We start from the raw sequence: 24,671 nt of genomic DNA on the forward strand, positions 1-24,671 counted from the left end.
GTAAATATTTGAAATATGCAATACAAACAAAGTGTGTGAGTAGTATATACAGTACCAGTCAATAGTTTGGACACACCTACTCATTCAAGGGTTTTTCCTTATTTTTACTATTTTCTAAATTGTAGAATAATAGCGAAGACTTCAAAACTATGAAATAACACATATGGAATCATGATGTAGACCAGGGGTGTCAAACGTCCGGCCCGCGGGTCGGATCAGGCCCGCAAACAAGTTTAATCCGGCCTGCGAGATGATTTTGTAAAGTATAAAAATGAGCTGCAATTTTTCAATTAAAGAAACTGCTGTTCCAATTGTGTCCACTGGATGGCGCAATAGCAATTGTGTTAAGCAAGCAAACTGTTTATACCGGGGCAGAGCAAATAGGTCAAGCAAGTGCAGCCAGTCCGGATGAGCTACTTTGTTTTGCCCGCGATATTTATTACGGCTTCTACTTTTAACATTATGTGCTTTGGCACCCTCATTGCCCCAATATGTCTCTGTCAAAAAAGAGAAAAGTGGACGCAGAGTGCAGAGTGTTCCAAGAAAAATTGTCATCCTTCTATTTATTCACGGAATTGAATGGGAAAGCTGTATGTTTGGTGTGTTCACAGCATGTTGCAGTGCTGAAAGAATATAACCTTCGTCGCCACTATGTGAGTCTTCATGCCGACAAATATGACAACTTTCAAGGACAGCGGAGAAGAGAGAAGGTGAATGAACTGTTGGTGGGTCTGAAGAAACAGCAGTCTGTGTTTACTCACAGCCGAGACATCAGTGACGCTGCAGTGAAAGCTAGCTACCTCATTGCTAATGAAATCGCAGTGGCTTCAAAACAATTTAGTGAGGGTGAATTTGTAAAAACATGCATGATGAAGGCAGCAGAGATTGTGTGCCCTGAAAAGCACCAGGCTTTTTGCAAATATCAGCCTGACAAGAAACACAGTTGCAGACAGGATTTCCGATCTTTCAGTGGATTTGGACAGCCAGTTGAAGCAAAAAGTAAAGTCATTTATTGCGTTTTCGGTTGCAATTGATGAAAGCACGGACATTACAGATGTTGCACAACTGGCCATTTTCATCCGTGGAGTTGATGACACATTGACCGTCACCGAGGAGTTCGTGGAGTTGGTGCCGATGACAGATACAACGACAGCAGCTGATATTTTCACTGCACTCGTCGGCGCGCTGGACAGGGTCGGAGTGGACTGGTCCCGCGCTGTCAGCCTGGCTACAGATGGTGCACCCTCAATTATCGGGGAAAAAAGCAGGCGTTGTGACAAAGTTCAGAGAGAAAGTGCAATCTGCAAATGGAGGACGTGATTTTTGGACTTTTCACTGTATTTTGCACCAGGAGGCTTTGTGTTGCAAGTCATTAAAGATGGATAACGTCATGAATAAAACAAAGCTGCGCTCAAGGCTCACGCACAAGCACTTGAATCACATCCTGAAGTTGGCTGCCACTCAGGATGTGACGCCTGATATTGATGCGCTGGTGAAAGCTAAAGATGCCAGGTATCAGGAGTCAAATAAACTATGCAACCCCACTTAAAGTGCTGCATGAGACACCCTGATATAGTTCTGTGATCTGTGATATACTTCTGTGAATCACTGAGGCATTGTGTGTTTGTGTGTTGTTTGTCCTCAGAATTTCAAATAACTTGAGGTGTTTTATGATTAATAGTGATGCTGTGCTTTTGGACACACTGTCCTCAGGCTCCAGCTTTATGTTTTTTTGTTTTTATGTTGATGTGCTATTGTTTTTAATTGATTTTATTTTATTTGTATATTTAACCTATTCTTGACTCTGTGGTTCTTGCACTTGTTTGGGGAACAGGATTCATTATTTGTATCTACATTTCTGCCTGAGAAATGACACCCTGATATAGTTCTGTGATCTGTGAAACAGTTATGTGAATCACTGAGGCATTGTGTGTTTGTGTGTTCTTTTTCTTTAGAATTTTCAAATAAACTTCAGGTGTTTTATGATTAATAGTGATGTTGTGCTTGTACTATTTGGACACACTGTCCTCAGGCTCCAGCTTTATGTTTTATGTTGATAGTATTAAAACAAAGAAAACAATCTGAAGTTGTTGTTTTTAAGTTATATATACCATGATTTTACCGGTCCGGCCCACTTGGGAATAGATTTTCCTCCATGTGGCCCCTGAGCTAAAATGAGTTTGACACCCCTGGTGTAGACTTATATAACCTTCACTTGCACTTATGAAAGAACACACAAGCCCGCATGCACACGCACACACATGCACACGTGCACAAAAAACACACACACAGGGAGTAGCTAAAACATTATCTTTGGCATTCACACCGTCAGACACATTCCTAAAGTGTTTAGTCTTGGTTGTCGCCAGGTCAATTCTGGTTCAGTTCAGTCCTCTCCTCTGTTCCATCAGGACCAATACATCATGCTAGTCCCTCTGTCCTCAGAGAGATGGAGCGAAAGAGAAGGAGGAGAGCGAGAGAAAAGGCAAGTGCAGTCTGGTCTAGTCGAGTGCTTCACTATGAACTCAGGGCATGATGACAGATAACCACAACGCCAGACTGCTGCATCCTCATTTTCAATATCACTTAAATGATGCCTGACCAAGGTCTATGTGACTGAAACGTTGGACTTTAAAAGTAAATGTCCTTTTGGGTGGATACACAGTGTCAGTTGTTGTTACCTACCAACTGTTTTTAATATGTGGGTCCACTCTCCTTAACGCTCCACGGTAAAGCAACCTTCTGTCTTGTTTTTATGCCCAGTTGAATGAGGTCATTTTGAAAACGATTGAAACTTCTACAAAAAATACCCATTGAGCGAAATAATGAAATGGAAACAGCAAGTATATTCATAAGCAAAATCTTTATCAAAATATTTCAAGTGCAAAAAGAATAATGGCCCATATTTGCAGCAGGGTATTCAGTGGTGTCCCCTCTTGGAGAGTCGACCTGTCTTCTTGCTAGAGCCACTGTTCTTAGAGGTCAACACTGGAGTAGCTGCAGCATCAGTACAGGAGTCTGTCTGACCAGCTCCCTTCATCTTGTCCTGGTCAACATCAAGCTCCAAAGCAACCATGGCCTGAGGGGGAAAAAAAACATGGCTCTTAAGTGAAAAACTCACCAGAAGCAGGCGGGTGGCGCAAGCAGAGCAAGGCGGGTGGATAAGACAGGCAGAGCAGTGACTGTATGCTAGCAGGACAGTCCATATCTCCAATCATCTTTGTTGATAGTGATGTTGTGTTTCCATAAGTGGATGAATTGGTCTAATTTAGCATGTATGGTAAAGCCTCAACCCTTAGCTACCTCTTCCAATTCAAATGAGTTTGAAAAAAGTTAATTATTGTTTTATGTGACTACAGCACCAGCGATAAAAGGCAAAAATAGAGACAAGTTCTAATTAAGCGAGGCATCAAAGCGGACAACCCACCCGCCCAGCTTCGGTTGGGTCATTATAATTCAAAACAATGCATTCTAAAATAAATCACACACGCCTCGCACACTCGCCTTTGATGAGTTTAGGCCATTAGTCTCAGTAGGAAAACAGAATCATATTTTCATTCAGGTAAAATGCAAGTATAACATTGTGGTGTTTTCCCAAAGCCTTTCTCAGACCCCCTCCTAGCCCCAGTGTCCCTTCACATCACTGTACCTGTAGGAGGCCTTTCAAACTGATCTTCAGTAGCAGGCCCAGTCCTCCCAAGACACAGGAGAGACCCAACATCACAGAACCTGCTGTCTCCAGCTTTTGGTCTTCAGTCTCATTAATCAATCGAACCAGCCTCCTCCATACAATCTCACTCACTCCAGCATTCTCCAAAGTCTGGAGGTCAGCCACACGGGTCCGCAGGGAATTCAAAGCTAGGTGTAGCATCATCTTGGGTTGTCTGGGTCAAAGTCTGTCCGGTCTTGGTGGTGATCATGTTCTCTTCACTTGTAAAGTGTCGTTTGTACAGGATATTTAGAACGGTGTAAGTGTCGGTCTGGAGTCGAGGGGTGGCGGACCACTCCTTAGGGATCATGGGGGGTAACAGGGTGTCCCGAAACACCTCGCCATCTGGGAGCCTGTCAGGGAGTCCAGCGTGTAATGCCACCATGTAAAGAGCCACCAACAAAACAACAGTACTACACTTCAAAGCCATTGTAAATACTGTACAAGGAGTAAACTTAGAGAAAATGTCCAAATCAACCACTCTCTAGAAAGAAAGATGAGTTATGAGGTTCAGAATGTTTGATTGGACTGTTGGAATTACAGTATGTTGTCATGGTAGTGCCATACAGTGGATTATGATGTCACAGAAGGCTGCCAACAAGGCTTGCCCCATAGAATCAATAGAATATAATTAATTCTAATTCTATGGTCAACCCTCCTTTATGACATCACTACTAATATGGTCAAGTTGATGATAGATTTAGATCTATATGGGATCATTTCTCCATTCACAGTACACAAGTATCATCTCAATATAGAGTTCAGGTGAAAGCATGACAGGACAGAATGGAGCGAAGAGGAGGACTCCATATCCATTAGCTGCCAAATGATGCTCAGAGATTTTTAAATATATTATAAAAACTTAACAATCAATCTATTCTTGGCACAGAAGTTGAGGTCATCAATTTAAAACTGATAAAGTCATGGCTAACATTGACTAGTCTGTCTGGCTAAAGAGAGAGATGCACAATGTGCAGGACTCCTTTCAACCTTTCTACTTCCGTGTTTGATTCACATACGCATCTGTGATATGTTATTACTTGTGAAAAAAGTTTAGATTTATGTTACCTGGGTGATTCTACAGAAGTGGTGTAAATTGCTGTCCCCCCCAAAAAAAAACTATTTAAGAAAACAGTTAAGTCTCCAAAATTAGGACATTTATTTACATCATGATATGTTCTAATTCAATCCAATGCAATAACAAACATACTGTTAAATTAATATATACTGAATAAAAATATAAACGCAACATGCATCAATTTAATTGATTTTAGTTACAGTTACAGTTCATATAAGGAAATCAGTCAATTGAAATAAATTCATTAGGCCCTAATATATTGATTCCACATGACTGGGAATACAGATATGCATCTGTTGGTCACAGATACCTTAAATAAATTGGGCCTCACAGTGGGCCTCACAATGGGCCTCAGGATCTCGTCACAGTATTTTTGTGCATTCAAATTGCCATCGATAAAATGCAATTGTGTTCGTTGTCCGTAACTTATGCCCGCCCATACCATAACCCCACCGCCATGGGGGAACTCTGTTCACAACGTAGACATCAGCAAACCGCTCGCCCACACAACGCCATACACGTGGTCCGCGATTGTGAGGCAAGTTAGAGGTACTGCCAAATTCTCTAAAACAACGTTGGAGGCGGCTTATGGCAGAGAAATTAACATTAAATTATCTGGCAACAGGTCTGGTGGACATTCCTGCAGTCAGCATGCCAATTGCATGCTCCCTCAAAACATGACACATCTGTGGCATTGTGTTGTGTGACAAAATGGAACATTTTGGAGTGGCCTTTTATTGTCCCCAGCAGAAGGTGCACCTGTGTAATGATCATGCTGTTTAATTAGCTTCTTGATATGCCACAGGTCACGTGGATGGATAATAAAGCTTTACACCACTCCAGCCGACGCTTGGCATTGCGCATCGTGATCTTAGGCTTGTGTGTGGCTGCTCGGCCATGGAAACCCATTTCATGAAGCTCCCGACTAACAGTTCTTGTGCTGATGTTGTTTCCAGAGGCAGTTTGGAACTCGGTAGTGAGTGTTGCTACCGAGGACACTCTGCGGTTCCTTTCGGTGAGCTTATGTGGCCTACCACTTTGCGGCTGAACCATTGTTGCTCCTAGACGTTTCCAATTCACAATAACAGCACTTACAGTTGACCGGGGCAGCTCTAGCAGGGCAGAAATTTGACGAACTGACTTGTTGGAAAGGTGGCATCCAATGATGGTGCCCAGTTGAAAGTCACTGAGCTCTTCAGTAGGCCATTCTACTGCCAATGTTTGTCTATGGGGATTGCATGGCTGTGTGCTCGATTTTAAACACCTGTCAGCAACGGGTGTGGCCAAAATAGCCGAATTCTCTCATTTGAAGGGGTGTCCACATACTTTTGTATATATAGTGTAGGTAGAGTGATAATTTAAACATCTAACAACATACTTCATTAGATGCATAAGTAATTCAATCAATCAACAAGATTCATACAATCAACACTGAACATTTTACAGAGAACAATAAGGATTATATTTCTCTAAATGAATTTTTAAAGTTTAGAAAATCAGGTACAAAAATCATGTTTTTACTATTTTGTTAATTTGGTCACTACTGTGCATGGTTCTCCCTTTATTGCAACTTTAGTGTGACAAATTTAGTAGGGTGGTAAGGGATTCAGGTAAATATTTGAAATTGTCACGAACAGAAGAGGACCCAAGAGCGCAAGTTCAAATTCAGAGTTCTTTATTCAAGGTTACAGGCGGGAAGAGGAGTCCCAGGGGTGTCAGGGGTCTTTCAGGGTCCTCCTGTGGGTACCTGTGCTCCGGGGTCACCAAATGTCCGGGGTGTCTAGTCCAAGTGCTTAGTGTGTGTGTTCCCCAGTGATGGAGCGGCGTATCGGGCTGAGGGTGGTGAAACGTCTGGGCACGCTCATCTGGTGGTCGGAGACCTGGGGGAAACACACACACAACAGCAATATGAATGGCAGGCAGAAGTACAGATCAGGGCTGGGCAAATATCGTGGTGAGAGACAGAAGGCAGAAACGAGTTACCGGAGGGGGCTGAAGATCGGAGAGTAGTCGAGGTCCAGAAGGCAGGTTGGGATGGACGGGGCAGTAGAACAAGGAGGCAGTCAAGAAAGGATCGGTATCACAAACAGGAGTCAGAGCGCAGACAGGCAGGTTACTGGTCTTCGGGTTTGAAGACGATCTGACAGGGCTTGGCTGAAAACCAGGGCTTGATATACTGGGAGAGGTAGTGGGGAAATGCAGTTCAGCTGGCAGAGTAATTAGAACAGAGTGAGGCAAGGTGAGGATGGTGAGTGGGAAATGCAGTGCAGCTGGCCAGGTAACAAGAGCAGAGCAGGGCAGGGTGGAGCTAGTTAGGCTGAGTAGAGAGAGGGAGGAGCAGAGTGGAAGATAATTGAATGCAATTAATGTTGCTACCAGGGAGAGAGAGTGCTCATGACAGGACCCCCCTCCAAGGGACGGCCCCAGAAGTCCCAAGAACAACATCATGCCGGGAGGGTGGAGGGGAGGCAGGCGGCGGGTCAGAACTCCTCCGAGCGGTCCGAGTGAATCTCCTCATCCTCAGAAGGAGCTGGAGGGTCACGGTCGGGAGACAGGACAGGCACTGAGACAGGAGCAGGGCGGGCCGGACGGCTAGGAACCCCTCTTGGACGGCCCCTACGGATTGCAGGCTGATCAGGATGTAGTCGGTGGAAGTCAGTGATAAGGGTCCGGTCCACTATCCTCCTGGCCGGGATCCAGGTCCTCTCCTCTGGACCATATCCCTCCCAATCAACGAGGTACTGGAGACCCCTACCCCTTCGCCTAGAGCGGAGCAGCCGCCGGACGGTGAAGACAGGACCGCCATCTACGAGGCGCGGAGGAGGTGGCGCCGGAGCTGCAGGGACCAGGGGACTTTCATGGACCGGCTTGACCTTGGAGACGTGGAAGGTGGGGTGGACCCGCATGGAAGCGGGCAACTGAAGTCGGACCGCCGTTGGACTGATGACTTTCTGCACAGGAAAAGGACCAATGAAGCGAGGGGCCAGCTTTCGTGATACAACCCGCAGCGGCAGATCCGGGCAGACAGCCAGACCTTCTGACCAACCCGGTAAGTAGGTGCTGGGGTCCTCCGTCGGTTGGCACCGACGGCGTAGCTGGTTCCAGACTTCAGGAGCACAGTGCGAGCCTGGGCCCAATGGGCGGCAGCAGGCGGGCATACGCAGAGCAGACGGACAGGTGGCATCCGCCTCCTGGCTGGCAAACAGTGGAGGTTGATACCCGTAGACACACTGAAAGGGGGAGAGCCCGGTGGAGGAACTGGTGAGTGGAAATTATGGGCATATTCCACCCAGAGCAGGTGTTGAGCCCAGGCCGGGGGATTTTGGGAAGCCACACACCTCAGTGCCTTCTCCAGCTCCTGGTTCATGCGTTCAGTCTGGCCGTTTGACTGCGGGTGGAATCAGACGATAGGCTGGCGGTGGCCCCAAGGAGATGACAGAACTCCTTCCAAAAGGTTGCTGAGAATTGCGGGCCCAAGTCTGACACTATATCCTGGGGTAGGCCATGGATACGAAACACATGTTCCAGGACCACCTGGGAGGTCTCTTTAGCAGAGGGTAGTTTGGGAAGGGGGCACCTAAGTGGGTCATCTTACTAAAGCGGTCAACAATGGTAAGGATGACTGTGTGTCCGTCAGAGGGCGGAAGGCCCGTGACAAAAGTCCAGTGAAACGTGGGACCAGGGCCTCTTGGGTATGAGTAGGGTTGCAGCAACCCAGCAGGGAGGCTGGTTGGGAGTCTTGTTTCGGTTACAAGTGGGACAAGCTCGGATGAATTCTCGGGACATCCCGTCTCATCCCCCGCCACCAGAACCGCTGGCGGACCAGATGAAGGGTGCGAGTGATGCCGGGATGACAGGCCAGACGGGATTCGTGCCCCCACTGAATCACAGGTGACCTGAGATTTGCTGGAACAAACAGACGGTTGGGGGCGCTGGTGCTTGGACCTGGCTGGTCTCGACGTCCATGACCTGCTTCTCGATCTCCCAGGTGAGGGCCGCTACGACCAAGTGGCTGGGAAGAATGGGAGCTGTCATGGCGGTGGTCTCGTCCTTCTGAAACATCCGGGAAAGAGCATCAGGTTTGATGTTGCGAGATCCCGGGCGGTAGGAGAGCGTGAAATTGAAGCGCGAGAAGAACAGAGACCACCGCTGTTGACGGGAGTTCAGCCTCCTGGCTGTTTGGATATACTCCAGGTTCTTGTGGTCTGTCCACACTACGAATGGTTCCTTTGACCCCTCTAACCAGTGCCGCCATTCTTCAAGGGCGAGCTTGACAGAACAGCCTCGCGGTTCCCAATGTCGTAGTTGCATTCGGCAGGGGTTAGCCGACGGGAGTAGAAGGCACAGGGGTGCATCTTGCCATCCTCAGCTGCTCTTTGAGAAAGCACTGCACCCACTCCCACGTCCGAAGCATCTACCTCCCACCACAAACTGCCTTGCTGCATCTGGCATCTGGAGGATGGGAGCAGAAGTGAAACATGTCTTGAGGATATTGAAGGCCTTATCAGCAGCTGATGTCCATTGGTACGGTTGTTTAGTGCTGGTTAGCGCCGTGAGGGGTGCAGCCACTGTGCTATAGTTTCTGATGAATCTCCTATAAAAGTTGGCAAAGCCCAGGAACTGTTGTAACTCCTTCCGAGACTCAGGAACTGGCCAGGAAGTGACAGCCGACACCTTCGTGAGATCCATCTGAATGCTGCCCTCGGTCACCACATACCCCAGGAATGAAACGGTCTTGGCATGGAACTCGCACTTCTCTGCCTTCACGAAAAGAGAGTTCTCCAGCAGGCGGCGCAGGACCAACCGGACGTGGTGCGTGTGTTCTGACAGAGTCTTTGAGAATATTAAAATATCGTCCAAGGCACACAAATACGAACGTATTTAGCATGTCCCTGAGGATATCATTCACTAGGGCTTGAAAAACTGCTGGGGGCATTGGTGAGGCCGAAGGGCATGACGAGATATTCATAGTGGCCGGTTGGTGTGTTGAACGCTGTCTTCCATTCGTCTCCCTCCCTCATCCGCACCAGATGGTAGGCATTGCGAAGGTCCAGCTTAGTGAATACAGTGGCTCCCTGCAGCAGTTCGAAGGCAGACGAAAAGTAAGGCAGTGGGTAGCGATTCTTAACCGTGATGTCGTTCAGACCCGGTAATCTATGCATGGACGAAGAGAACCGTCCTTCTTGCCGACAAAGAAGAATCCCGCTCCTGCGGGGGAAGACGACGGCTCATTATCCCGGAGGCAAGAGAGTCATTAATGTAGTCCTCCATGGCCTTTCTTTCCGGGGCTGACAGTGAATACAGACGACCCTTGGGGAGGTGCTGTGCCAGGCAGGAGATCAATCGCGCAGTCATAGGGTCTGTGTGGGGGTAGAGATGTCGCCTTGGATTTGTTGAACACCTCTTTCAGGCTGTGGTAACAGGCCGGAACATTGGATATGTCGGAGGTAGCGCTAGATCTTCCCGGTGAACGGGCAGGGTGGCCCCCCTTAAACAGGTCTGGTGACAACTCCTTCCCCACTCACGGACTGTTCCTGTCTCCCAGTCGATGTGGGGTTGTGCTGACGGAGCCACGGGTATCCAAGAATGAGTGGTTGGCCAGGTGAGTGTAGGAGGTGAAACTGGATGGACTCCTGGTGGTTTCCTGACAGCAGGATTGTCACAGGGGGGGAGATATGAGTGACAGTGCCAAGATGATGCCCATCCAGGGCTCGTGCAGGAATGGGTTGTGTCAGTTGATGATGGTTCACGCCCAGTTGCTGTGCAAGCTCAGGGTCCATGATGTTTGCTTCGGCTCCGGAATCCACAAGGGCGGCCAATGTATGAGTCTTGTCAGAAAGCTGAAGGCGGAGATGAAGCAGGGTCTTTCGGATGGAGGGAGACTGAAGGCTTGTTGAGCTCACCCGGATCTCCCCTACACCTGGTGAGCGCGGCTTTTGCCGGACAAGTAGCGACACGGTGATTCTCGCCACCACAGTAGAGGCAAAGGTTGGAGCTTAGACGGCGCCGACGCCCCCTCGGGAGTCAGAGAGGCACTGCCAATCTCCATGGGCTCAGGCTGATTGAGTTGGCTATGGGACTTGACAGGCAGGGGCTGGACAGAGCGGTATCGACCCGAGTACGGATGGCAGGTTGACTGAGACGGCCCTTCTCCCTCCTCCGGGTCTGTATACGGCGGTCAACGCGAACGGCAAGGTCAATGGCGGCATCAAGCGTTGAGGGCGGGTCTGGGAAACAAGCTCTGCTCCTTGATATAGTCCGCCAGGCTATGGAGGAAGGCTTGCACCAGTGCCTCTGGGTTAAACGAGCTTTGACTGGCCAGGGTACGAAAGTCAATGGAGAAGTCTGCCACTGTCCGATTGCCCTGACGGATGGTGAGCAGAGCTTGTGACGCTTCGGCTGTTGGCGAGCCTAGGTCAAAGACCTTTAACATCTCCTCCTCAAAGGCACTGAAGGAGGCACAGGCTGGGGTTTGCCGGTCGAATTCGCCGTTCCCACAACCGAGCTCGACGGTGAGATGTGTGATGACATACCCCACCTTGGCTCCCTCTGTTGAGAAAGTCCTGGGCTGTAGTGCAAACTGGATTCGGCAGCTGCTCAAGAATGGTCTTACTTGCTTCTGGTTGCCATCAAACGTTCCGGGTTCCCAATCCTTGGTTCAGGAGCGTGGGGATCTGGTGGCAGCACTGCCGGGCTGCAGCATTGGGACCTCCAGCGGAGGGATGAAGGAGTATCGGTGGTACAGGAACAAAAGGACCAGGGGGGGTGCAGGTGGAGTAGCCGGGCTTGAGAGTAGTTGCAGGGCTTGGGCTAGCTGTTGTTGCTGCAGTTGGAACTGTTGTTGCTGCTGGTTGAATAGCTGGAGAAGGGAAGCGATGTCGCCAGCCATCCGATTTATGTCTCCCTCAGAGCGTTCCAGTCGCTGTAGGGCAGTCCTCTCTGGCTCTTCCTCCATCGTGGTCAGGGAGTGCGCTGGGTCCATGATGGTCAGATCGCTCTGTCACGAACAGAAGAGGACCCAAGAGCGCAAGTTCAAATTCAGAGTTCTTTATTCAAGGTTACAGGCGGGAAGAGGAGTCCCAGGGTGTCAGGGGTCTTTCAGGGTCCTCCTGTGGGTACCTGTGCTCCGGGGGTCACCAAATGTCCGGGGGTGTCCAGCTTAGTGCGTGTGTGTTCCCCAGTGATGGAGCGGCGTATCGGGCTGAGGGTGGTGAAACGTCTGGGCACGCTCATCTGGTGGTCGGAGACCTGGGGGAACACACACACACAACAGCAATATGAATGGCAGGCAGAAGTACAGATCAGGGCTGGGCAAATATCGTGGTGAGAGACAGAAGGCAGAAACGAAAGTTACCGGAGGGGCTGAAGATCGGAGAGTAGTCGAGGTCCAGAAGGCAGGTTGGGATAGACGGGGCAGTAGAACAAGGGAGGCAGTCAAGAAAGGATCGGTATCACAAACAGGAGTCAGAGCGCAGACAGGCAGGTTACTGGTCCGGGTTTGAAGACGATCTGACAGGGCTTGGCTGAAAACCAGGGCTTGATATACTGGGAGAGGTAGTGGGAAATGCAGTTCAGCTGGCAGAGTAATTAGAACAGAGTGAGGCAAGGTGAGGATGGTGAGTGGGAAATGCAGTGCAGCTGGCCAGGTAACAAGAGCAGACAGGGCAGGAGTGTGATTAGGAAGAGTAGAGAGAGGGAGGTGAGCAGAGTGGAAGATAATTGAATGCAATTAATGTTGCTACCAGGGAGAGAGAGTGCTCATGACAGAAATATGCAATACAAACAAAGTGTGTGAGTAGTATATACAGTACCAGTCAATAGTTTGGACACACCTACTCATTCAAGGGTTTTTCCTTATTTTTACTATTTTCTCAATTGTAGAATAATAGCGAAGACTTCAAAACTATGAAACAACACATATGGAATCATGATGTAGACCAGGGGTGTCAAACGTCCGGCCCGCAAACGGGTTTAATCCGGCCTGCGAGATGATTTTGTAAAGTATAAAAATGAGCTGCAATTTTTCAATAAAAGAAACTGCTGTTCCAATTGTGTCCACTGGATGGCGCAATAGCAATTGTGTTAAGCAAGCAAACTGTTTATACCGGGGCAGAGCAAATAGGTCAAGCAAGTGCAGCCAGTCCGGATGAGCTACTTTGTTTTGCCCGCGATATTTATTACGGCTTCTACTTTTAACATTATGTGCTTTGGCACCCTCATTGCCCCAATATGTCTCTGTCAAAAAAAGAGAAAAGTGGACGCAGAGTGCAGAGTGTTCCAAGAAAAATTGTCATCCTTCTATTTATTCACGGAATTGAATGGGAAAGCTGTATGTTTGGTGTGTTCACAGCATGTTGCAGTGCTGAAAGAATATAACCTTCAGTCGCCACTATGTGAGTCTTCATGCCGACAAATATGACAACTTTCAAGGACAGCGGAGAAGAGAGAAGGTGAATGAACTGTTGGTGGGTCTGAAGAAACAGCAGTCTGTGTTTACTCACAGCCGAGACATCAGTGACGCTGCAGTGAAAGCTAGCTACCTCATTGCTAATGAAATCGCAGTGGCTTCAAAACAATTTAGTGAGGGTGAATTTGTAAAAACATGCATGATGAATGCAGCAGAGATTGTGTGCCCTGAAAAGCACCAGGCTTTTTGCAAATATCAGCCTGACAAGAAACACAGTTGCAGACAGGATTTCCGATCTTTCAGTGGATTTGGACAGCCAGTTGAAGCAAAAAGTAAAGTCATTTATTGCGTTTTCGGTTGCAATTGATGAAAGCACGGACATTACAGATGTTGCACAACTGGCCATTTTCATCCGCGGAGTTGATGACACATTGACCGTCACCGAGGAGTTAGTGGAGTTGGTGCCGATGACAGATACAACGACAGCAGCTGATATTTTCACTGCACTCGTCGGCGCGCTGGACAGGGTCGGAGTGGACTGGTCCCGCGCTGTCAGCCTGGCTACAGATGGTGCGCCCTCAATTATCGGGAAAAAAGCAGGCGTTGTGACAAAGTTCAGAGAGAAAGTGCAATCTGCAAATGGAGGACGGGATTTTTGGACTTTTCACTGTATTTTGCACCAGGAGGCTTTGTGTTGCAAGTCATTAAAGATGGATAACGTCATGAATAAAACAAAGCTGCGCTCAAGGCTCACGCACAAGCACTTGAATCACATCCTGAAGTTGGCTGCCACTCAGGATGTGACGCCTGATATTGATGCGCTGGTGAAAGCTAAAGATGCCAGGTATCAGGAGTCAAATAAACTATGCAACCCCACTTAAAGTGCTGCATGAGACACCCTGATATAGTTCTGTGATCTGTGATATACTTCTGTGAATCACTGAGGCATTGTGTGTTTGTGTGTTGTTTGTCCTCAGAATTTCAAATAACTTGAGGTGTTTTATGATTAATAGTGATGTTGTGCTTTTGGACACACTGTCCTCAGGCTCCAGCTTTATGTTTTCATGTTTTTATGTTGATGTGCTATTGTTTTTAATTGATTTTATTTTATTTGTATATTTAACCTATTCTTGACTCTGTGGTTCTTGCACTTGTTTGGGGAACAGGATTTCATTATTTGTATCTACATTTCTGCCTGAGAAATGACACCCTGATATAGTTCTGTGATCTGTGAAACAGTTATGTGAATCACTGAGGCATTGTGTGTTTGTGTGTTCTTTTTCTTTAGAATTTTCAAATAAACTTCAGGTGTTTCATGATTAATAGTGATGTTGTGCTTGTACTATTTTGGACACACTGTCCTCAGGCTCCAGCTTTATGTTTTATGTTGATAGTATTAAAACAAAGAAAACAATCTGAAGTTGTTGTTTTTAAGTTATATATACCATGATTTTACCGGTCCGGCCCACTTGGGAATAGATTTTCCTCCATGTGGCCCCTGAGCTAAAATGAGTTTGACACCCCTGCCATAGAGTGTTTTGAGCTTCAGTAAGGTTGGCTTCTTAGCGTTCATAGCAATGGTTATCAACTGTACCGCAGAAATAGATGTTGTGGTGGCAGCTGCAGAGAAGTATTTGGGTATATGAGATTTGACTTCAGAAGAGTTACAGGGTGTGTTGAGTGGGGGTGTCCCGTCCTCCCAGGCCGTTGGCATGGTGCAGGAGCAAATAGGGTCAAAGTAGTGGAATGGGGTAGTGTTTTTTAAAAATGAGTGTAGATGGTAGCTGGATGTATGAGATTTTACTGCAGAAGAGTTATAAGCTGTTTAGAGATTTTTTTTATGAAATAGTGGTGTATATACAGTTGAATTCGGAAGTTCACAATCACTTAAGCACTCCACAAATTTCTTGTTAACAAACTATAGTTTTGCAAGTCGGTTAGGACATCTACTTTGTCCATGACACAAGTAATTTTTCCAACAATTGTTTACAGACAGATTATTTCACTTATAATTCACTGTATCACAATTCCAGTGGGTCAGAAGTTTACATACACTAAGTTGACTGTGCCTTTAAACAGCTTGGAAAATTCCAGAAAATGATGTCATGGCTTTAGAAGCTTCTGATAGGCTAATTGACATCATTTGAGTCAATTGGAGGTGTACCTGTGGATGTATATCAAGGCCTACCTTCAAACTCAGTGCCTCTTTGCTTGACATCATGGGAAAATGAAAAGAAATCAGCCAAGACCTCAGAAAAAAAATTGTAGACCTCCACAAGTCTGGTTCATCCTTGGGATCAATTTCCAAATGCCTGAAGGTACCAGGTTCATCTGTACAAACAATAGTACGCAAGTATAAACACCATGGGACCACGCAGCCGTCATACCGTTCAGGAAGGAGACGTGTTCTGTCTCCTAGAGATGAATGTACCGTATTTTCCGCACTATAAGGCGCACCGGATTATAAGGCGCACCTTCAATGAATGGCCTATTTTAGAACTGTTTTCATATATAGGGCGCACCGGATTATAAGGCGCATAGAATAGAAGATACTGCAGTCAAACGTTTGACTGGGGTTGCGTTATGCATCCACTAGATGGAGCTGTGCTAAAGGGAATGTCAACAAAACAGTCAGATAAAGTCAAACTTTATTAAGCGTTCTGACAACTCCGTTCACTCCCATGGTAACGTTGTTCAAACGTTAATGTGCATATTAACAATATCTCCCAGCCTTGCTCCCCTCTTCTCCCAAACGTGGAGGGGAACTTTTCCCTGATTCAGTAAACACGTAGTAAAAGAAACAGTCTGATACCACTAAATCAAACGTTAGTGCATAACTCAACATTGTTCAGTTACGTATAACACGTAAAGCTCACTTTTTCAGTTCATTCCCCGTCCACGAATCCCTCTAATTCTTCTTCTTCAGTGTCCGAATTGAACAGTTGGGCGACTACGGCATCCAACCTGCCCGGCTCCCTCTCGTCATTATCCGAGTCAGTGTCGCTGCTGTTGCCTGGCAGTTCAGAGATTATTCCTGCCTTCGTTAAAGCTTGGACCACAGTTGAGACTGATATATCAGCCCAGGCATCCACGATCTATTGGCAGATAGTGGCGTAAGTCGCCCGGCGCTGTCTCCCCGTCTTGGTGAACGTGTGTTCGCCTTCTGTCATCCACTGCTCCCACGCAGCTCGCAGTCTAGCTTTGAACGCCCTGTTGACACCAATATCTAGCGGCTGGAGTTCTTTAGTTAATCCACCCAGAATGACGGCAAGCTCTGAATTAGTTTGCTTCACTTGTTTTTTGACAGCATCGGTGATATGGGCGCGCATGGAGTCGTAGATCAATAGGGACGGAGCTGTGTGGAAAAAGCCACCCGGTCTCTTGAAGTAAATTTCTCTCAGCCACTCACTCATCTTTTCCTCATCCATCCATCCCTTCGGGCTAGCTTTGATGACGACGCCGGCTGGAAAGTTCTCTTTTGGCAAGGTCTTCCTCTTGAAAATAACCATGGGTGGAAGTTTCTGGCCATTAGCCTGGCAGGCGAGAACTACAGTGAAGGATGACTTCTCATTCCCTGTGGTGCGTACAGACACCGTACTGGTCCCCGTTTTCTCCACAGTGCGGTTCACGGGAATATCAAAGGTGAGTGGAACCACGTCCATGTTGGTGATGTGCTCTGGCCGGATCTTCTTTTCAGTGATCTTCTTTTTGCAGTATGCGCGGAAAGTGACCAGCTTTTCTTGGTAATCTTTTGGCAGTTGCTGCGAGACGGTAGTTCGTGTGCGGATGGAGAGATTACGTCTTTTCATAAAACGAAAGCACCAAGAAGGACCGCCTCGAAATTCATCGATGATCATGTCCCGTGCTAGCGCTGTTGCCTTCATTCGAATAGTGACTGTAGAGACGCTTCTACTTGCTGCTCTCTGTTCAACAACCCACTGTTCGAGTTTGTCCTCTAACTGTGGCCATCTGGCTTTGTTCCCTCGGAAACTCTGTTTAGTCTTCTTTACTTGGCGCAGGTCATCTTCTTGCTTCCTCCACTTCCGTACCATTGATTCATTAATGTTGAATTCTCTCGCTGCTGCTCTATTCCCATATTCTACTGCGTGACCGACAGCCTTGAGCTTGAACTCTGCGTCGTAAGCGTGTCTCTTGAAAGGTGCCATTTTGGGGTCTTTATACACACACAAGTGGTGTGGGACTGTGAGTAAGCACAGTACCGGTGTTTACTGACTACGGTAGCCGTAATGCTGCAAGCGGTGCGGCTTTGTAGTTTACCAGTCGTACTGAAACATTTCATTATTATTAAATTGTTTTTATTGGTTTTTCATACTGAAACATTTTGACAGAGCGCCTTGAGCGCCGTGTACAACCAGTATGGATCAACCAATTAACCAATTGATCCATATATAAGGCGCTCCGGATTATAAGGCGCACTGTCGTTTTTTGAGAAAATTAAAGGCTTTTAAGTGCGCCTTATAGTGCGGAAAATACGGGTACTTTGGTGTGAAAAGTGCAAATCAATCCCAGAACAACAGCAAAGGACCTTCTGAAGGTGCTGGAGGAAACAGGTTAAAAAGTATCTATATCCACAGTAAAACGAGTCCTATATCGACATAACCTGAAAGGCCGCTCAGCAAGGAAGAAGCCACTGCTCCAAAACCGCCATAAAAAAGCCAGACTACGGTTTGCAACTGCACATTGTGACAAAGATCGTACTATTTGGAGAAATGTCCTCTGGTCTGATGAAACAAAAATAGAACTGGCCATAATGACCATGTAGTGTATGAAGAATTATGACTTTGCTAATGTTTTCAAGTGGAACCTGAGAGGATGTTTATTCAGTTTTAGAGGGAGCCGTTTTAGAGGAACACCATAGAACAGAGGAAGTCTGTTGTGTGGAGATAGGTGATTGGTCTGTAGGGGAACACCCATATCAGATTACATAGCATATATACCACAGTTAGGACAGAGGAGAAGCAGAATAATCAGATTTGAGATGGGCCGATTATTCTCCGGGTATCTGCAGGTATCTGTAAATCGACGCTGTAACCCTTTGTTATGAATAAACCTTATGATAAAAATACAGCGTCAGCGGGTCCTCCTTGGTCATCACAGCATAATTAGCAACGTTAACTCGACACCACAACCATCTTTATGTTTGGAGGAAAAAGGGGGTAGCTTGCAAGCCGAAGAACACCATCCCAACTGTGAAGCACGGGGGTGGGGGTGCTTTCCTGCAGGAGGGACTGGTGCACTTCACAAAATAGATGTCATCATGAGGAAGGAAAATGATGTGGATATATTGAAGCAACATCTCAAGACATCAGTCAGGAAGTTAAAGCTTGGTTGCAAATGGGTCTTCCAAATGGACAATGACCCCAAACATACGTCCAAAGTTGTGGCGAAATGGCTTAAGGAAAACAAAGTTAAGGTGGCCATCACAAAGCCCTGACCTCAATCCTATAGAAAACTTGTGGGCAGAACTGAAAAAGTGTGTGCGAGCAAGGAGGTCTACAAACCTGACTCAGTTACACCAGCTCTGTCAGGAGGAATGGGCCAAAATTCACCCAACTTATTGTGGGAAGCTTGTGGAAGGCTACCCCAAACGTTTAACCCAAGTTAAACAATTTAAAGGCAATGCTACCAAATACTAATTGAGTGTATGTAAACTTCTGACCCACTGGGAATGTGATGAAAGAAATAAAAGCTGAAATAAATCATTCTCTCTACTATTATTCTGACATTTCACATTCTTAAAATAAAGTGGTGATCCTAACTGACCTAAAACAGGGATTTTTTTCTAGGATTAAATGTCAGGAATTGTGAAAAACGGAGTTTAAATGTATTTGGCTCAGGTGTATGTAAACTTTCGACTTCAACTGTAGGTGTAGTATCACAAATATAACGTGATTGAACATACACTACCGCACTGTAGGTGGCGGCATGCACAAACAAAATGTGAGAACGGCATGATACCGAAGAAGAAGAAAAAGCAGCGGCTAATACCGCGTTCAAAACAACTCGGAACTGGGAACTCGGAAAATCCGACTTCAGTGCTTTCAAAACAACTGGGACCTAGGGGGAAAAACGAGCTCCGACTGGGAAAAATCGATTTGAACGGTCATCCAACTCGGGACTCTTTCTAGAGTTCCGATTTGCTGACCTGAAGATCACTGACGTCATGATTTGACCTCGTATTTTTCCGAGTTCCCAGTTGTTTTGAAGGCGGCATTTTATCAAAGTGAAAGTTGATTGTCAACAACACACTGCAACTGCAGAGCTACAAGGAGATAGATCGATTGTTGCAAAATATTTTGCCATAGAACGACATATACAAGGACAGAAAAAGCCTCGACGATAATAAAATGAGCCGTCTGCAAGATGAATTTGAGGTAGGCTACGGTCAACTTAGTTTTCATTTGGCCAATAACACTGTTTTATATGGTCAATTTGCATGCGCCTTTCATGATTGTATTGTAGTCCTACGGATCCAATGTCCAATTTGTGTTTTGGTCGATGTGAAACTTTTAACGTTAGATAGGAATTATGTTTTTTTATCACATTTCTCATAAGTATAGCCTAAACATAAATAACGTCATCAAACACTAGAGTTATTACACTTTATAAGTAGGTTAGAGAGGACAGGGCAAAAGCAGTGTGTGTTTCATTGTGCGTTGTGTTGTTTTTGAATAAACCATGCCCTTAGGAGCATTTGCATTTGTTGCAATGTTCTGTCGATCTTCCCGTTGAATGTGCCTGATCTTCTATTATATTTGAGACCAGTCTGTTTATTTTAGATCCTTATTGTCATTTTCTTATTTGTCTGTTAACTCAGCTGGAGAAAAGTGTCAGGCGGTTCAGGGAGACATTCCATGGAAAGATAGCAGTGGAAAAGGCAACCTTACTGATGAGACGCTATGCCAACAACCATCACATGGTCACCTGGGCAGTTATACTGAAGAAAGGCAACGGTAAAGAAATGGTTTACAGTAAATGCAAACCCCAGTCATACCACTATAGGAAACCCTATGGAGTGGTTTCCAAGACACAGGGTCCTGTACTAAAAAGCTTGTTCAATGGGGATTCTCCATTAAACGTGCTTCTTAGTCCAGGAACAGAACTATGATTAATCTGTCCTGGAAACTATCCCTTAAAGGGGTAATCTGCAGTTGATACATCCATTTGTTGGATTTATACATTTATGATATGTACCCATTGATTCTTGAAGAATATAATTTATGAGCTTAGTTCAACTGTCGTACCCCATTAGAACCCAAAATATAAGCTTGTTTTACTCCATTGTTTGTAAACAAAGTAAATGTAAACAAACACTATATAGCCTCAAAACATGGTTAAAACTATCATTTTTATATAATGAATGGTCAGTCCTTGCATCCGTAGCTCTGTGTATAAATTTAAAAGTGGCTACATTTCTCCAGCCCCATCCCTCCATTTTTGACAGAAACGGGCAGGGAAGAGACTTTGTTATTGTTTCAACTGCTGATTGGCTCTTTAACCTCTATTCAGACATGGTCTCTGGTGGTTTAACAACCATACCTATTTTATTTGCGTTAAAGGGTTGGCCATGTTGACAATCTAATCTCTGATTCTTCCTCTTTCTCAACTCTTGCCATGTAGAGCTGGATGATGAGGACAGAAAATGCTTACAGACGGATCAGGCTGTCAAGGTTACATTAATAAATTCCATACTATTCTCTGTCGCTTTGTGTGTGTTTATTTGGCTTAGGGGTGTATCCAGGCGGGTCTGTATGTCTTTGAACGTGTTTTTTTGTGGTCATAAACATGATAGTTCAGTTGTACCCTTGACCCATCTCTCTCTCTCTCTCTCTCTCTCTCTCTCTCTCTCTCTCTCTCTCTCTCTCTCTCTCTCTCTCTCTCTCTCTCTCTCTCTCTCTCTCTCTCTCTCTCTCTCTCTCTCTCTCTCTCTCTCTCTCTCTCTCTCTCTCTCTCTCTCTCTCTCTCTCTCTCTCTCTCTCTCTCTCTCTCTCTCTCTCTCAGAACGTGGTGCAGAGACTCACAGCTGAGGAGAGGGAACGTCAGGTCCCTCCTGCACAACAGGTACAAAACAGTCACAGTCTTAGTTAGTCCCTTTTTCATTAGGTTAAAGAGTCAATGTTCATCAGAAGACACCTGGATTTCAGGCAAGTCTCTGTTGATTTTGAAGTTCCATATTCTATAACCATATTGGTAATGGGTAATAACTCATTGGGAATAGATTTGTGAGCTATTATAACAACACTGTTCAAGGGCTGAAAGAGGGAATAAAACTCCTATCATATTATCCTGGTCCTATATCCAATCTGATAATCAGGTTGGTAAATTGGTTGCCTTGACTATTTCTAATTCTATGATGTACATTTGTCATCCCTACAGCCCCGAGGTAGCAGACACCCTGAAGACGATAATGATATTAAGGTCAGTTATCCACAGGCTATTTACCGACTTAACTGGTGGGGAAAAGGATGAAGGTTAAGTGGATGGCGAACTGAACAGTGTGTGTGTGTGTGTGTGTGCATGCGTGCATCCCTGCGCATGTGTGTTGTGTCTTCAGGAGCTGGGAGAGCTTCTGCGGGTCCTGCCTCTCACTGAGAAGAACAAGCGAATGTTTGATAATGCCCAGCGCCACCTCACCCCCTCTGTCCTGCACCAGTTTGCCTGCCAGACCTGTGACAAGGACTGGTGGCGTCGGGTACCCCAGAGGAAAAGGGTAATACTCTTCCATACATACCCACCTGGTATCCTGTTACCTTGTTACTTTGTCTTATCATGTGTATTTCACATGGCCAGTTCATCTACTAACTAGGGTCTCCACTGGCTGTCATCTCCTAGGTATCTCGCTGTCACCTGTGCAAGAAAAAATATGACCCTGTCCCTTATGACAAAATGTGGGGTATTGGAGAGTTCTGCTGCACCAAATGCACACGCTCCTTCAGGTAAAAGCTGGAGCTGTCCTGTACATGTGTGATTATGAGAACTAATGAGAAATTCTCAATGTGATTTCATCTCTATGCACTTGTTATTACCTTGGTTTGATTTGTCCATCAGGGGCTTTGGGAGGATGGATTTGGGCTCCCCCTGCTACTCCTGCCGAACTCTGGTGACCCCAACAGAGATTCTTCCTCCACGCAAGGGAGTGGTAGGAATAGTAGGACCCAGGAAACCTATCCCACACAGCTGCCTCGCTGAGGACTGTTACAACAGACAAGGTTAAACTACACACACACACACACACACACACACACAGGATTGCTGTACAGCTCAATGTACTGTAGTTTGTAGTGTGCGTTACTACAAACAAGTACCACCAGATGGTGTCCTTTTACATGTCTGTCTGGCTGCTTGCTCCAGCCAACTAACTGGACTTGTGCTTCCATTCCAGAGCCCCATGTTCCTGGGACAGAGTGTGTCCACCCCCGCAGTCGCCAGAGGAACAGGAAGCCTCGTGTGGTGAACCCCAGCTCCATCCACATCAGCTCCGGCTCCACCGTCAACACCTGCCTGAGCCAAGGAAGCCTGGAGAACCTGTACGACCTCATCATGGATGACATCAGAGAGGAGAGTGAGGAAGACAACAGTAGTGGCGGCGGCAGCAGCAGCAGCAGCTAGAGCACCACTGATGTGACCAGTGCCCAACACAGTCGTGAGCAGCTTCCCTGCTTCCCCAATGGTGCTTCCAACGATCAGGATTTTCTTAGGTTCACGTTCAGTGTAAGGATGGCATCTCATAAGCCTACTGATATAGTATTGGTTTTACTTTCCTTTTATTTTAAAAACCATGAAAAGACAGCTCAATATTCACAACAGGCAGATGGTATAAGTGAGATGATATATAACTAGTTTCATGTTTTGCTTTTGGCTTTGTTTATGCTTACTGAAGTGTTGCTGCTGTTGCTGCTTTGTTAATGTCTGAATGACAAGGGGAGATTGACCGCACTGGCTACTGCCCAAAACTCTGACTTTACTTTTGGTTACCTATTCAGGAGTTAGCTTTCTAGTAATGTGTGTGTTCAAACACATTTGTCATATCAACTTGAACAAGAATATATTATAAAACACAAATAATGCATTTTGGTTTCCCCCCCCAAAAAAAACAAATAATGCATTATGAAATCTTACTATTATTAATTTTCAATACGACTCAGGTTCAAATCAAATTGTATTTGTCACATGCGCCGAATACAACAGGTGTAGACCTTACGTGAAATGCTTACTTACAAGCCCTTAACCAACAATGCAGAGTTAAACAAATTAAAAAAGTAAGAAAATATGTGCACAAAAAAACTACAGTTTATAAACGTAACACAATAAAATAACAATAACGAGCCTATATACAGGGGGTACCGGTACAGAGTCAATGTGCGGGGTACAGGTTAATTTAGGTAATATGTACATGTACAGTGAGGGAAAAAACGTATTTGCCCACTGACAAAGACATGATCAGTCTATAATTTTAATGGTAGGTTTATTTGAACAGTGAGAGACAGAATAACAACAACAAAATCCAGAAAAACGCATGTCAAAAATGTTATACAGTGGGGAAAAAAAGTATTTAGTCAGCCACCAATTGTGCAAGTTCTCCCACTTAAAAAGATGAGAGAGGCCTGTAATTTTCATCATAGGTACACGTCAACTATGACAGACAAAATGAGATTTTTTTCCCTCCAGAAAATCACATTGTAGGATTTTAATGAATTTATTTGCAAATTATGGTGGAAAATAAGTATTTGGTCACCTACAAACAAGCAAGATTTCTGGCTCTCACAGACCTGTAACTCCTTCTTTAAGAGGCTCCTCTGTCCTCCACTCGTTACCTGTATTAATGGCACCTGTTTGAACTTGTTATCAGTATAAAAGACACCTGTCCACAACCTCAAACAGTCACACTCCAAACTCCACTATGGCCAAGACCAAAGAGCTGTCAAAGGACACCAGAAACAAAATTGTAGACCTGCACCAGGCTGGGAAGACTGAATCTGCAATAGGTAAGCAGCTTGGTTTGAAGAAATCAACTGTGGGAGCAATTATTAGGAAATGGAAGACATACAAGACCACTGATAATCTCCCTCGATCTGGGGCTCCACGCAAGATCTCACCCCGTGCGGTCAAAATGATCACAAGAACGGTGAGCAAAACTCCCAGAACCACACGGGGGGGACCTAGTGAATGACCTGCAGAGAGCTGGGACCAAAGTAACAAAGCCTACCATCAGTAACACACTACGCCGCCAGGGACTCAAATCCTGCAGTGCCAGACGTGTCCCCCTGCTTAAGCCAGTACGTGTCCAGGCCCGTCTGAAGTTTGCTAGAGTGCATTTGGATGATCCAGAAGAGGATTGGGAGAATGTCATATGGTCAGATGAAACCAAAATAGAACTTTTTGGTAAAAACTCAACTCGTCGTGTTTGGAGGACAAAGAATGCTGAGTTGCATCCAAAGAACACCATACCTACTGTG

The 24,671-nt window shown here is 45.9% G+C and overlaps 1 protein-coding gene across 1 annotated transcript; it reads left to right on the forward strand.

Moving 5' to 3' along the window:
• The first annotated feature begins 19,314 nt into the window (after nucleotides 1–19,314).
• LOC121550386 (shiftless antiviral inhibitor of ribosomal frameshifting protein homolog) lies at nucleotides 19,315–23,588 on the forward strand. Its single transcript, XM_041862615.2, has 9 exons — nucleotides 19,315–19,589; nucleotides 20,033–20,168; nucleotides 20,836–20,885; nucleotides 21,217–21,276; nucleotides 21,592–21,633; nucleotides 21,770–21,925; nucleotides 22,048–22,151; nucleotides 22,264–22,424; nucleotides 22,598–23,588. The coding sequence occupies exons 1-9, from the start codon at nucleotides 19,563–19,565 to the stop codon at nucleotides 22,822–22,824; spliced, it is 963 nt and encodes a 320-aa protein (XP_041718549.1). The 5' UTR covers nucleotides 19,315–19,562; the 3' UTR covers nucleotides 22,825–23,588.
• The last annotated feature ends 1,083 nt before the right edge of the window (nucleotides 23,589–24,671 follow it).

Source organism: Coregonus clupeaformis, chromosome 35 (genome assembly GCF_020615455.1).
Source record: "Coregonus clupeaformis isolate EN_2021a chromosome 35, ASM2061545v1, whole genome shotgun sequence".
NCBI lineage: Eukaryota > Metazoa > Chordata > Actinopteri > Salmoniformes > Salmonidae > Coregonus > Coregonus clupeaformis.

Coding starts and splice junctions, on each gene's coding strand:
- LOC121550386 (XM_041862615.2), top strand. CDS start 19,563: ATGAGCCGTCTGCAAGATGAATTTGAG. Junction 19,590..20,032: donor GTCTGCAAGATGAATTTGAG/GTAGGCTACGGT, acceptor CTGTTAACTCAG/CTGGAGAAAAGTGTCAGGCG. Junction 20,886..21,216: donor AGACGGATCAGGCTGTCAAG/GTTACATTAATA, acceptor TCTCTCTCTCAG/AACGTGGTGCAGAGACTCAC.